This window comes from Trichosurus vulpecula, chromosome 6, assembly GCF_011100635.1.
Source record: "Trichosurus vulpecula isolate mTriVul1 chromosome 6, mTriVul1.pri, whole genome shotgun sequence".
In the NCBI taxonomy this organism is placed as follows: Eukaryota; Metazoa; Chordata; class Mammalia; order Diprotodontia; family Phalangeridae; genus Trichosurus; species Trichosurus vulpecula.
In genome coordinates this window covers 202170068-202184417 of record NC_050578.1, presented here as the reverse complement: position 1 = coordinate 202184417, position 14350 = coordinate 202170068, and the positions used below count along the sequence as shown (strand labels likewise).

Sequence of the window (14350 nt, the reverse complement as noted above, 5' to 3'; positions counted from 1 at the left end):
ATACATATAATATTGTAGATTTATATAGAATAGGTTTATTTAATAGATTTCATTTTCTCATTAGGTATGTCTGAGATTACATTTAGCTTAAGAGACAGCCCACCCTACAAAAGATCGCATAGGAATAAAATAGGCAGAGAAGAGGGTATGGGGTTAGGAAGTGAGCTTGTCTTTTGCTCCTCTCTCTTCTAACTGGGTGAAGGACTTGCTAAGTCACTTCCTATCTCTGAATGTCTATCTCTCCAAATGCAAAATAAAGGGGTGAGACTAGTTGGCCTATCTCTAAAAGAATACAGTTCTCAGTCAATTAGTGCATACCACTTATTTATTGTAAGTGTTTAATACTTTCCACTGTACATCTAATGTAGCCCATTGTCCCAACTCCACATCAGTAATTATTATGCTATACCATATATGATGAAATGGAAACTCATTTAAATCAGTAGTTCAAAGTGCCATTCCCAAGCTCACGCAGCTGCTAAGTGGTGGTGCTTGAAATTCAAGCCAAGGCATCTTATCCCAAAGCTTGTGTTCTTTCCTCTCCCTCTACAAGTATTCCAAACCTTTTCTTCCTTCCGTGGAGCTCTCATACTTGCCCCTCTCCTCTTTCTCTTAGCCAAAGATCTCATCTTTTTCCTTACTGAGAAAGTTGAGGTCATTCTGTGTTAACAACCTCTTCTCCCATTCTGTTCATTTCACATTATGGTTGCTGGTAGAGGGAATACTGATGGGTAAACATAGCATTCTCTACAGTTAATGCATAAGAAACCTTCTTGGCTTCTTGATATCTTAGCCTGTGGAGACAGTTGTGATTGCTTCACCTCCAGCACATAATTCTGCTTTTGGGAAGATTTTGAGAGTTACTGAAGGTTGAATAAGATGTTTAGGTCTCTGTCTTGTTGACCATGTAACCCAGGATTCTGCCAAGCTGACTTTTAACCAAACCCTTGAGGAATATTCCCTTCCCACCGTGATTGAGTGTGGTATACAGACCAATTTAAACAAGCAGGATAGAAGATGTGCATATTGTATTCTATTGCATTTTCTGGTCCCTACTTTTACCTTTTTTGAGGAAATTAAGCTGCATGTATAGCCCAACTCAGACAACTTACCTATCTGAGGCCACTGACCAGTTATAGATGCCACCTAAATATTAGTGGCCGAGGCACAGAAGGGGAACTGAATGAACCAATGTAGGGTAAGTCAGCCCCATGTATCTCTGAGTACACCAGTCATGAATAGGTCAGATAATACTAAACACAAGGACAGGTAATCAGTGTCTGTCTCCATCTTTCCTTTCCTTCTTCTAGTGAAGGGGGTCTAATCAGTCTGGCCTTAATCTAAGACCAATCATTATCTTATTGACTTATTTAGAATGGCTTTGCCATTTGCAGCCCATAAGACTGAGCATGTCTCATAAAGCTCTCTATAGCATCTTTAGAAAAATGGAGATAGTAATACTTAAATTCCTTACTTTTAAGGCTTGCTGTAGAAAAAGCACTTTGTAAAAACTTGAAGCCTTCTAGGAAAATGAATCATAGTTATCATCAACTATTCAGGCTAATGAAATGCTGGACTGCAGAGTTTACCATGACAACCTTTTAATTCATGCTATGACTCGTGTGTGGTTGAAATTTTAGCTGAAGTGCCACTTGGAAAGGGAAATGACAGAAGAACTGAAGACTTTGACCTGCTCCTGTCTTCGGCAGCCTCCAATGAACCTTGGAGTCATTCAGTATTTTCTCTAATAAGTTCATGGACCAAGAAGACTTTATTCAAAAGAGATTCTTCTATCATGCACCACCTGGTCAGTGAATCATTTGACATATTAAAAATAGATATTATTACTTCACTGTTAGTTTCACACAGTACAAAAATGTGTTATAAAAAAATCAATCGACGACAAACCTCTAGTAGCACTTGATGCATAATTACACATCAAAGGGTCTTGTGGCATTGCAGGAAGACATATTCAACTCAGTAAAGAAGATACTGCCTGACAATTAGGGCATTTCAATACCAACATGAGATGCCTCATGGGTTTCCTGTTGTTGAAGTAAGGAGAGGAAGTCAGCAGATCTCAGGGCTAGTCCTAATTCTGCCATTTATAAATGTGTGACTTTAGGCCACTCACTTCCACTCTCTGAGACTCAGTTTCTTCTGTAAAATCAGGGTAGCTGGGATAGCATTATGGATAGAGTGCTGGGCCTGAGTTAGGAAGACCTGAGTTCAAATTTGGCCTCAGACACTAGCTGTGTGACCCTGGGCAAGTCACTTAACTCTGTTTGTCTCAGTTTCCTCTTCTGTAAAATGAGCTGGAGAAGGAAATGGCAAACCATTCTTTGCCAAGAAAACCCCCAAAGGGTCACAGAGTTAGACATGACTGAAAACAACTGAACAACAACAAAAAAATCAGGGTGTTAAACTTGATGATTTTTAAAAATTCAGACAAGCTATACGTCTAGGAATCGAGGATTCTTAGCAGGGTACAATGAGTGTCATCCCTTAATGTTGAGAAAGTTTTGAGTAAAATGATGAGCTGTTATAGGAAGGGACAGTTAGGCAAGGAACATTGCCATGTGTAGTTAATTTTGGAAGCAGGACCTGAGAAAGCTGATGTCCATGATATCATAAGACTCAGGCTCATAGAGTTAAAGCTAGAATGTACCTTTGAGATCACCCTATTTATTCTCCTCTCCCATTTAAAAATGTTTTCCTATTTTTCATTTTCTTTGTCATTCTGAACTTATCAAATACCAACAAACATGAATAGTCTCATATTTATAGAATAGGGGGAAAAAAGTATTGTATGTAAAAGGAGCTGCTAGATGGAACAATGGATAGAATGCCAGGCTTGGAGTCAGGAAGACCTGAATTCAAATCCAGCCTCAAACACTTCCTAGCTGTGTGACCCTGACCAAGTCACTTAACCTTGTTTGTGTCAGTTTTCTTACCTGTAAAATGAGCTGGAGAAGGAAATGGCAAACCGTTTCAATATCTCTGCCAAGAAAACTCCAAATGGGATCATGAAGCATCTGAAATGACTGAACAATAATATTGTATATGAAGCTGCAAATTTCATTACAATACAGTATGTTTTTGTTTCTTTTTCACATTTTCTAACTTTTCACATTTTTTTCACATTTTCTAACTTTGACACATTATTAACTAAAAACTCTCCTGCTTGTCTGTATTTCCCTCTGATTTTCTTTCTGTTCTCTTCTGTGAATTAAAATGCTGCATTAATTCTTCTTCCTTCCTTCACTATCATTAGTTTTCTTCTCCTTCCCAATTCTCTCCCCCATTAAAAAAAAACCAACTCCCTTATAGGAAATTAGCAGAGCCATGTAAAACAAATGTCCAAATTGACCATGTACATAGGAAGTATATCTTGTTCCTTACCTCTAGTCTCTTACCACTCTTTTAAGAGGTATGAGATATGTTTCATATTAATCCTCTGGAGTCATAGTCGGCCATTGCATTGATCAGAATTCATAATGTCTTTTAAAGTTGTTTTCTCTTTAAAATGTTGTAATTATTACCTAAATTGTTCTCCTGGTTCTGCTCATTTCATTTTGCATCTGTTCATACAAATCTTCCGAGGTTTCTTCTTACTGGTCTCATAATTTCCTATCACACAATTTATGACATATTCATATATACCACAATTTTCTCAATGATTTTAGGAAACTGAGGCCCAGGGCCATTAAATGAGTTGCACAAGGTAACACAAGTATACTCACTGCATAAACAGAACTCCAAGTCCAGTGTGTTTTCCACTGTACTAAATGGGGAATTCCTCCAGGCAGTGAGGTGCAAAGCCTTGTGAGCATTTATTTTCTAAGTCATTATATGTGGAGGCTCTTGCCTGTAGGGGAAGACCCAAATGAGGGAAAAAGTGATAGAAGATTAGTTGGGATCAGAAGAAGTCTGAATTGGGATTTGTGGGTAGTGTATCTCAGTACATCTCGATTGCTGGTAGGTCAGACAGCCAGCAGAACCACAATAAAGGCAGTGACAACAGTAATAATAGAGACAACAGTCTACTGCATTAATATTTCAAAAACACTTTCATCACAACAATTTTGAGAAGCTGGTAGTAGAAAATATTATTAGCCTTATTTTATAGGTGGACAAACTGATTCTTATAGAGGGGAAGTGAATTACCCAGGGTAATATATCTAGAAAGTACAAAATAGATAGTTGTGCCTTTCCCTCCATATTATAAATGCTTAATCAATTTCTATAGTCACACAAAAGCAAAAACAAATTTCTTATAGGTCATATTTTTCAAGCCTTGCATATTACACACACACACACACACACATACACGCACATACACACATTATATATGCCTCATAACTATGCAAATATATTTCTTATAGAGATTATGGTGATAATAATGATAGCTCCCATTTAAGTAGTGCTTTAAGGGTGACAAAATGCTTCCCAAAGTTTTTATAATTGAATAAAGCTTTCTATGTCTGCTTTCTGCCTTTAATTTTATTTTTTCTTATATACAGTATTTTAGTTACAAAGTGCCTACATTGTCCAATTCTATCAACAAAACAATGCTGTGGGAGAGGCTGGGTATTGTTATCCACATTTTAGGCATCTAAAATTCAAGGGAAATATTAGGAGTATCCTGGTATAGTGGAAAAAGCATTGGATTTAGAGTTATTATATGGATAAGCATTGGGACTGTGATTCATTGGCATGGAGAAGTCTTAGGTGAAGAAACACCCTCTATCAATGCATGTTTGGCATTTCTCTGTAACTTAATGTTTTACAGAGTTGTCTATAAATAAAAGGTTAAATGACTTGCCCAAAGTCATACAGCCAGTGTGTGTCAGTGGTAGGACTTGAATCTGACTGCTCTTGACTTTGAGGCTTGCTCAATACCTAGTACACAACATTCTCAGGATACTTAGGTTCAGATTATGTCTTTGCTACTTACTGTGTGAATGACACGATGACATTATTTCATCTTTGGGCCTCAGTTTTCTCATTTGTAAAATTAACTGTTTGGGCAAGATGACCTTTGAGGTCTTTTCCTGGTCTAAATTCAGTAGTTTGTTCTGAAATCAGCCAGCCAAAATGGCAAAGTCATCAGAAAGAAGTACGCATTCTGTTTTCAGAGTTCATTTGTCTTCATCTCACTGCTTTTCATTTTCATCTAAGTATGCTATAACACTGTTTTGTAAAGGGCATGTAGGTTGGAATGGATTTCTTTCACTGAGTACTTTTTTTTTCAGCATGAAGATGTTTCCAGTATTTCTGTGTCTTCTGAGTATGGGATAGTTTTCCAGAAATGTGCAATGGTAAGTTTTCACATATGGGCTGCATTGGAGAAGAAAATTGCATTTTATTCCAATAAATGAAGTTGATTTTGTGTATTAAAGATGGATCCCACTAGTTACCTACATGTAGTCAAACACAGATTTAATCTTCATTTATAGTCAATACCTGGAACATTCACAGTTTCTTTGGTGTAGGGCATTCCTTCCACGATTGAAAAGCTTAGCTTCTCTCTGACTCTGTAGACAACATTCACAGGTTGCTGTGGTTGGAAAATTACATCACTTGGTGGCCATACTTCAGACCGTTGCCTTTGTAAGCTTCAAAGAAGTGTATCACGCCTTGTCAGTTTGGCAGGGGAGACAATGTAGTAGAGTGGAAAGCATTCTGGACTTGGGGTCAGGGAAGACCAAGGTTTCAATGATACTTTAGATACTATGCCATCATCCAGCCCACATTTCTCCATGTTGTCTGTAAGGATATCATTAATGACTTTGTCAGATTCTTTACTCAAATGCAGGTACACTCCCCTCCCTCCCTACTCCATTGCTTCAAATCTACCAGTCTTGTAGTCTTACCAAAAAAAGAAAGAAAATGAGGCTAGTTTGGCATAATTTGTTGTTGAGGAATCCATTCTGGCTGTTAATGATCATTGGTAGTTTCTTTGAGGTATTTCTTTAAGGTCCCTTTAATTATTCATTCTAGAATTTCCCCAGGAATCAGAAAGAAACTAATTAAGTTATAGTCTGGAAAGTCTTATTTCTCCTTCTCAAAAATGAAGAAATTTCCTTTTCTCTAGTCTTATGGCATTTCCACTCTTCTCCATGAAATGATGGTTCTCAGTACTTTTACCATATAGTTTGTCTCAGCCTAGTGACTCCTGCTTACTGAAGATAGCTAGGTACTATCTTACCATCTTCTCATGAGTCTTCTGTTTCACTTAACATTAGCCATATGTAATTTCTTTTTCCTCATCCAAAGTCTAGTCTCCTTGGTGGTGAATCCATGATCAAAATAATAGTCAATTGCTTTCTTTTTATCATCTGTTACCATCCCATCTTCCATGAAAAGCATGCTCTCGCTACTTTGATCTTCTCATGCTCCTAATTTAGTAAATCAAGCCTTCTGGCTTGTCCTTAGCATTCATACCTGGCCTCAGCTTATTCTGACTTTCAAGGTTCCCAACACTGTTTGAAAAGCACACTCTTTCGTAGTCAGCCTTTGCTTCCATCGTCTCATAATCTTTCCAAATTTTTAGTTGGTTGATAAATTCCAACTAAAACCATAGACTCCTGCCATTGCTTCTTTTACCAATTGGCGAATGAAATCCCCATTGAGGCAAGTCATGGATTTTATCTTATCTGTTTCCGGAAGTGAGAGAAGTCTAACAGATGTTTGAGGTTTCCCATCATTACTAGATCATACTTCAGTGTTTGTAATCTACGTCCTAAACTAAATATCTATTTCCTTTTCCTACCTCAGTAGTCTGTCTGTACTGTACATCTAAGACAATATTGCTTAGTTCCTCCCTCTAGCCATTCTCCACTAAATGTTTCTTTTTTTAATGAATTGCCATTTTCTGGTCATAACTCACATTCTACCAACTCTTCATTATGTCACAAGCTTTCAAAAGTTGCAGCAGTGACTGGATGGACATCTGTCAGATTTGTTATAGAAAGGATCCCTGAATTGGTTCAGAGGTTAAATATGATGATCTCTAAGGTGCTTTCCAAACCTAAAATTCTGTAATACATTATGATGAAATATATACACTAAAATGTGACCAAATATGACTTCACATATAGGAAATAATGAATAGCGACAGCAACAACAAACATCTTTACTACATGCCAGGCACTATGCTATGCACTGGAGATGCAAATACAGGCAACAGCCCCTGCCCTTTGGGAGATTATATTCTAATAAAGGAAGACAACATATAAAGTTGAGGAAAAAAACTAAATTTCCTACATAAATAGTGCTCCTAATCCTTTGATTGCCATAAACTCTTAAAGATAAAAGAAACCAAAAAAAAATTGCAACTATTTTTAGCCCTTCTCATCTATATCCTCCTCTGAGGCAGGCAGTCCATAATATCTTTCCATTATAAAGCTGCTTCTTTTTCTCCTTCTATTAATGTTCACCCAGATGCTTTCCATCATTCTTTCAAAGTATGATTGTTATTATGAGATCCTTTTGTTTTAGGGTAAATTAAAACTTACCTCAAAATTCCAGAATTATCAGAATAGAATCTAAGGGTAGTAATGAGGGCAAATTAGTTGTATTTAGGTACTTTAAAGGAAAGATAGCTTCCATTTTGAAATCTAATTAATATTTTATTTTGTGTTTCATCTTCCCTGCCTTTTAAAATATTTTAAATATAGCTGAACAGATGCTTTGTTAGCAGCTGACAAGTTAGCCATATGGGCATTTTCTTGTCACTTGGCTGGAAAACAACCTTGAAGTTTTAAATCAGTCATCTTCCTGTGAAACACTCATTTTTATTGATTTCTGAATGGGTGAGGGAATCATTGCTATTACTCCCCCAATATATGTTTTCTTTAAAATGGTATTTGCGAAGTTCTCATAATGAAATTTCCTCTTGGAAAGGATTTGGAGGCAAACCACTCCAGTATTTTGCCAAGAAAACCCCAAATGGGGTCGCAAAGAGTTGGATACAACCGGACAATAACTTGTCTAACTCTGTCCATGGCGTTTTCCATTATGCTGAGATGTCATTCTTCTTATTTAAATATAATGGAGAGAACAGGTTATGAAATGTGTGTTTGTGGAGGTCTTCAAATGACAAATGATAACAAAACTTCATTCATAATTTATGAAAAAAATCTCATCTTAATAGTGTGCTCCTTGTACTAATGCTGATTTTCATTCTGCCAAACTCTGATTACAATATTACATTTTGCAGCTTCTCTACTAGGCTGTCGCTCAGGTTCATGGATGCCTAATTGCACTCACAGCTAACATTTCTCTGCAAAAACTGTTGTACTATATTTCAAAATAGAGGTTTTTGATCAGTGTCTCCAAGCAACAGCTCGACATGCATGAGTTCTGAATCTCCTTGGGAGTTTAAAATCAAACGGAGCCTGACAAAGCATCAGAATACTGAAAACACCACAGCACCCTCCTTCCTGAAGATTTCACTTCCTCAAGTGAATCTTAGCACATTTTACGTGCCTCTTGGTGGGAAACATTGCATTGATTTCTCCTCCTCTTTGCCATAGGTGTCCCAGCAGAGTGAGGCTGAGACTGCCTCTGTGAGACTTTTTATTAACAATACCAAGACACCTTCTGCAGCCAACCTCTCTGATCTTGTCTTGCTGGACAATATTACAGGCCTCACTGTTCTGGAATCCTCTGGAAATAAGACTGCAGAAGGGTTTCAGGTATTCAGAAAGAAATTTCTCCAAGGTAACTCTCATGTGTGCTCAATTGATACAGTAAATCCCTGATTGACTAAACTCCATCAATTAAAGGGGGAGCCAGTGTGGTACAGAAGAAAAGGTACTGATTGGCTCTGGAGTTAGAGGACCTGGGTTCAAATGCTGCCTCTGACGTACTTCCAGTGTGACTTGGGGAACTCATTTATTTTCTAGGGCTTCTTTTTATTGTATTTATTTATTGCTATTGACTGAGGGAACTGAACTAGAGGGCCCCTGAACTCCTTTCTAGCTCTGTGTCTCTGATTCTATAATCTATGATCCCATGAGGTCATTGTGCAGAGAGCCCTCTACCTTTTGAGAGCTCATCCCTCTGTAATTTTATGAGAGTGGAAACTAATTAGAATATCCGTCTGTCTATCTCTCTCTCTATCTCTCTATCTATTCATTCATTTAGTGTTGTAGCTTTATAATAATAATGTTGAAGTGCAATACAGAGAGCCAGTTTCAAATAAGATATACTATTCATATAAGATATAGCTGGATTCAAGCTCGGTCAAGCCCCTCAGACTAGAGCTCATATTGACTCTGTGACCATGGATAAGTCACTTAAACTCTCAATGCCCTGAGACAACTCTCTAAGACCATAGAGTGTATGTGTTTGTGTATATGTATATATGTATGTAACAGTCTTATATGTTATATTATAGTCACACTCTCTAAGACTAGTGTACATGTATATATATTTACATATATAATATAATAATATATTTTGTATACTGTATAAGACTGTTAGATATACTATATAGTATATATACATACTTTCTAAGACTATAGTGTTTGTGTGTGTGTGTGTGTGTGTGTGTGTGTGTGTGTAGTTGTTTTTGTCGAGCTGATTCAGTCATGTCCTATTCTTTATGATCCCATTTGGGCTTTTCGTGGTGATGGTACTAGAATGGTTTGCCATTTCCTTCTCCAGCTAATTTTACAGATGAGGAAACTGAAGCAAAAAGGGTTAAGTGACTTGTCCAGGGTCACACATCCAGTAAATGTTTGAGGCCAGATTTGAACTCTGATCAATATAATGCCCAGACATGATGATCCAGCATACCACACCTCCTGCTAAAGAGGTGATAGACTCAATGTGTAAAATTAGGTACTGACAAAGTAGGAATTTGTTTTGTTTGACTATGCATATTTCTTTCAAGGTTTTTTTTTTCCTCTTGAGGAAGAAATGGGAAGGAAAGGAAAACTAGGGATAGAACTGGAGAGAGAGATAGAGACCAAGAGACAGAGAGAAAGAGACAGAGAGACAGAGACAGAGAGAAAGACAGAGAGAGAAGAGAGGGAGAAAAGAAGAAGAGGAGGAGGAGGAGGAGAGAGTCATTGAAGAATTTTTAACAAATGCACATAAAAAGACCAGAAGGAAGGCCAGAAGGAATCACAGATAACTAAGACAGCTTTGGAAGTAACACATTTAATTATATACCTAAAAAGAAAAGCAAACTGTACATAATGGAGATTCATAATTTCATTTACAACCCTGCTTCAATTCTACCATGTACATGAAAATGCCCATTTTATTTGGTGTTAAATTCAGAATTAAATAAAATTCAAAAACAGAAGCAAAAAAAATCTTTAAAAATATGTCTAGAAAACAGTGAGTAGGCTATTTTTGGCTCACATTTGAAGTATGTAAGGGTTAGTTTTATGAACCAGAGCCAGAAAAGTAGGTTGGAAATGAAACACATTAGGGATTTAACTAAAAGAAAAAATTTAAAAATACCAACATTCAGCTCGCTATCCCTAGCCTCTCCCACCCCCATATATATAGACAATATAAATTGTTAGTACTGAGTGATAAAAAAATGATTCCTTCCCAGGAATGAAAGGAATTCTAATCTCATCTAACCTAGTTTATGCCTGAAGCATAAATTCCTTCTGTAGCATCCCTAGCAAATGGTTATCTAGCTTTTGTTCAAAGTTCATAATTATGACCCTGAGGCGTTATCAGATGTTGAGCATCTCAACTGATGCTCAGTTCCTACAGAAGGATATCAGATTAACTCTGAACTAGCTAAGAAATCCAGTTTATTTAAATAACTCTCTCTTAGGATCTCCTCAGAGGCCGTTCTAGTCCAAGGCAATACCTGAAACAGAATCCCATCTAGAAAACCCTCAATGATACTTGGGCCTTTGCTTGAAGACCTCCGAGAAGGAGAGACCCACTGCTTCTCCAGACAGCCCATCATCTTTGGTAGAGCTAAAATTGTTAGGAGTTATGTCTTTGATAAAAATGCTTTATTGATTAAACTAAGCCTAAAACTGCCTCTCTGTACCTTTTCTCCCTTGCCTAATCCTGCTGTCTGGGGCCAAGCAGAGCAAATCTTTGGATAATCCTTTCCCCCAAGACAATCCTTCAGATATTTGAAGAGAACCCTAACTTTTTTCTTCTCTAAATTAAAAATCCCTATTTGGCTGAGCCAACAATCCAATTTATGAACCAACGATCTTGCCAATGTTCGCTATCCTGTATTTTATATATTAGATAAGAGGTATATTAATATATAATACTAATATATTATTGTATTATTTTATATATAACATATATATTAATTATATAATAATATAAGAGGTATATTTTAGATAACAGATTGATTTTATATATTTATATATTTATATATTATATTATTATTATATTTTATATTATATATATTAGATTGCAAAGCCCTTTGCAAACTATGTTTGCTAGCTATCGCTCCCCCCAGTTATATGATCAGGATTGGTGGATTAGTGTTATCGTTGGAGCAACAAGACCAGACTCTACTACTTATTACCTTTGTGACCTTGGACAATTCACTTAACCTCTCTGGAGGCCACAGCTTCTTATGATACTTTCAAATTCCAGGTCTCTAATACTATCATCTAGTGTCATTCCTAAAGTACAATATCTAGTACTGAGCAAGATACTCTAGATGTGGTTTAACTGAGAAGCAACATGGTGAAGTGGATAAAGAACCCACCTTGGACTAGGAAGACCTGGGTTCAAGATCTTCTTCTGATTCCTCCTGTTTGGGTGAGCCTGGGAAAGTCCCAACCTCTCAGTTACCCAGGACACTTTCTAAGATTCTTGATTTCCAAACTGATTCTAATCAATCAATCAATGTTTACCAAGCACCTGCTATGTGCCAGCTAGATGGTGCATTGGATAGAGTGCCAGTCCTGAAGATAAGAAGACTCATCTTTCTGAGTTCAAATCTGGCTTCAGACACTTACTAGTTATGTGACCCTGGGCAAGACACATGACCTTGCTTGCCTCAGTTTCTTCCTCTGTAAAATGAGCTGGAGAAGGAAATGGCAAACACACTCCAGTATCTTTGCCGAGAAAAACCCAAACGGAGTCACGGAGACTCAGACATGACTAAAATGACAGGATAACAACACATATGCCAGACATTGTGCTAAATGCTGATCAACATTGATAGAGAGAATTCTTTCTCCCTACAACAATAAAATAACAGATAGATTAAAAGAAATGGTTTCTGTAGAACAAAATACAGAAGAACTATCACTTCTTTATTATGGATACTTTTTCTTTCCTAGTGCAGCCTAAATTTGCATGAGATTTCATGGCTGCAGTGTCACATTATTGGTTAAATTTGAGTTTGAAGTCCATTAAAACCCTACTTTTTAATTTTTTATTTTGGTGAGCTGCCGTCTAACCATGTATTTTTTTGTGTGGTATTTGTGAAGTTGATTTTTTGAACTTAAGTATAAGACTTGACATTTTTCACTACTAAATGTCCTCATATTAGATTTAACCCAACAGTCTGGATTATTGAGATTGTTCTTCGATTCTGTCTTTTCACCAAATGGTATTAGCTGTCTCTTCTAGCCTTGTGACATCTGTATATTTCAAGAGCAAGCATTTTTCCCTTTTATATTTGATAATCATGCCATTTTCTATATATTCCATTTATTTGAAGTTTGCTGTATCTGACCTAAATCCATGTAGTATAATAGAGTGAGGATTGGATTTGGTGTCAAAAACCAGGATTCCAATGATAATTCTGATACTACCTCTGTGACTTTGGGTATGTCCCTTCCCTTGTCTTTCCTCATTATGTCAGTGTCCTCTTATGGAAACTGAGGAAGTTGGATTATACATCATTAAGGCTGCTTCCAGCTCTAAATTCTTTATGTATCAACTGTATGTACACAAATGATCCACTTTATCATCACAGAAAATACTTTACAATCCAGTCAGAAGTTCTCCTGACTATGGGGATAGAAAAAAGGAATTAATTTCTCACTGAGAAAAGCTGAATAAATTTGAGTGTTTATTGAAGATTATACTGGTAAAATAGTTTAACACAATCTTCTAATTTTCTCTAGTTTCCATTTTTGGAAGAATCTTTTAAAATGGCCCACATGCCACGAATTGTGTAGTTTTTATAACAAACCAGAGGAAAGAAGGTGAATAAAAATAGCTTTAAGTTTGTTTTACAAAACTTAAGAAAACTCATCCCTGAATGTAATGATAATATCAAAACTTTTTTTACATACTTAAAAAATAATTTAAAAACTACTTTCACATGCACTCACAAATACCTCATTTGGTGGTAATAATTCTTTTTAATAGCCAACAATTACATATCAACATTCTAGTGTATAAAGCACTTTATGTACATTATGTCTTTTGCTTTTCATAACTACTCTGTGAATTAGAGAACAGATTGTATCATCAACATTTTACAGCTGAGGAAGGTGAGCCTCAGCGTGGTTAAGAGGTTTGTCCAAAGTCATGCAGATCATAAGAAGCATTCTGGATCATAAATGGACTAGAGTCTGGGAGTAAAGGAGGCTTTATTGGTTTTCAGATTAGGGATTGAAATCTTTGGCAAAGAAGAGTTAGAACTCAGCCCATAGCATAGCATGGAAGTTCTTTAAAATAATAATAAACTCATGTGATAAGACAAGTCCAAGTAACACAATTCAGTTGGTTTGGCAAATTGAAACTATTCTGTGGTTTGGCAGTGACTACTGAGCACTTGCTAGGTTACTGTATGCTTTTTCTTATTCAGAGTGAGGAAAAGTATAAAAGGACTTAACAAGAGGTCAAAGTTAAGGGTCTATTGTAGTATTCATAAATTGGTGCTTTATAAATAATAACGGCATCCTGGACCCGGAGTCATGGATAATGGGATTGAGATTTAAAATCATAGACATCATGATAAGATCATAGATTTAGAAGGAACTTTAGGGATCATCTAGGTTAACCTCCTCATTTTATTGATGAGGAAACTGGGGCCCAGCAGAGTTTAAATGACTTGCTCAAATGGCAGAGATGAAACTTGAACCCATTGCCTCTGACTCCAAATCCACATCTCTACAATGGTACTGGGAGTTTAAAACTTTTTGGTATCATGGACCTCTTATGGCAGTCTGCTGAAGTCTGTGGACCCCTGTTCAGAGTAATTGTAATTGCCTAAAATAAAACATATAGTATTTCAAGCTAAATAAGTTTATATTGAAGCACAGTTATCAAAATATTCTTTTGAAACCAAGTTAACGATCCCTTACACCAGGGGAGGGGAACCTGCAGCCTCAAGGCTACATGTGGCCTTCTAGGTCCTCAAGTGTGGCCCTTTGAC

General features: G+C 36.7%; 1 protein-coding gene across 1 annotated transcript in view; it reads left to right on the top strand.

The window, feature by feature from the left end:
• Positions 1–14350, top strand: part of EVC2 (EvC ciliary complex subunit 2) — a 194187-nt gene that overhangs the window by 23407 nt on the left and 156430 nt on the right. The window contains 3 exon segments of the mRNA XM_036762385.1: positions 1641–1807; positions 5256–5321; positions 8541–8727. Coding sequence (XP_036618280.1) covers positions 1641–1807; positions 5256–5321; positions 8541–8727 — 420 coding nt within the window.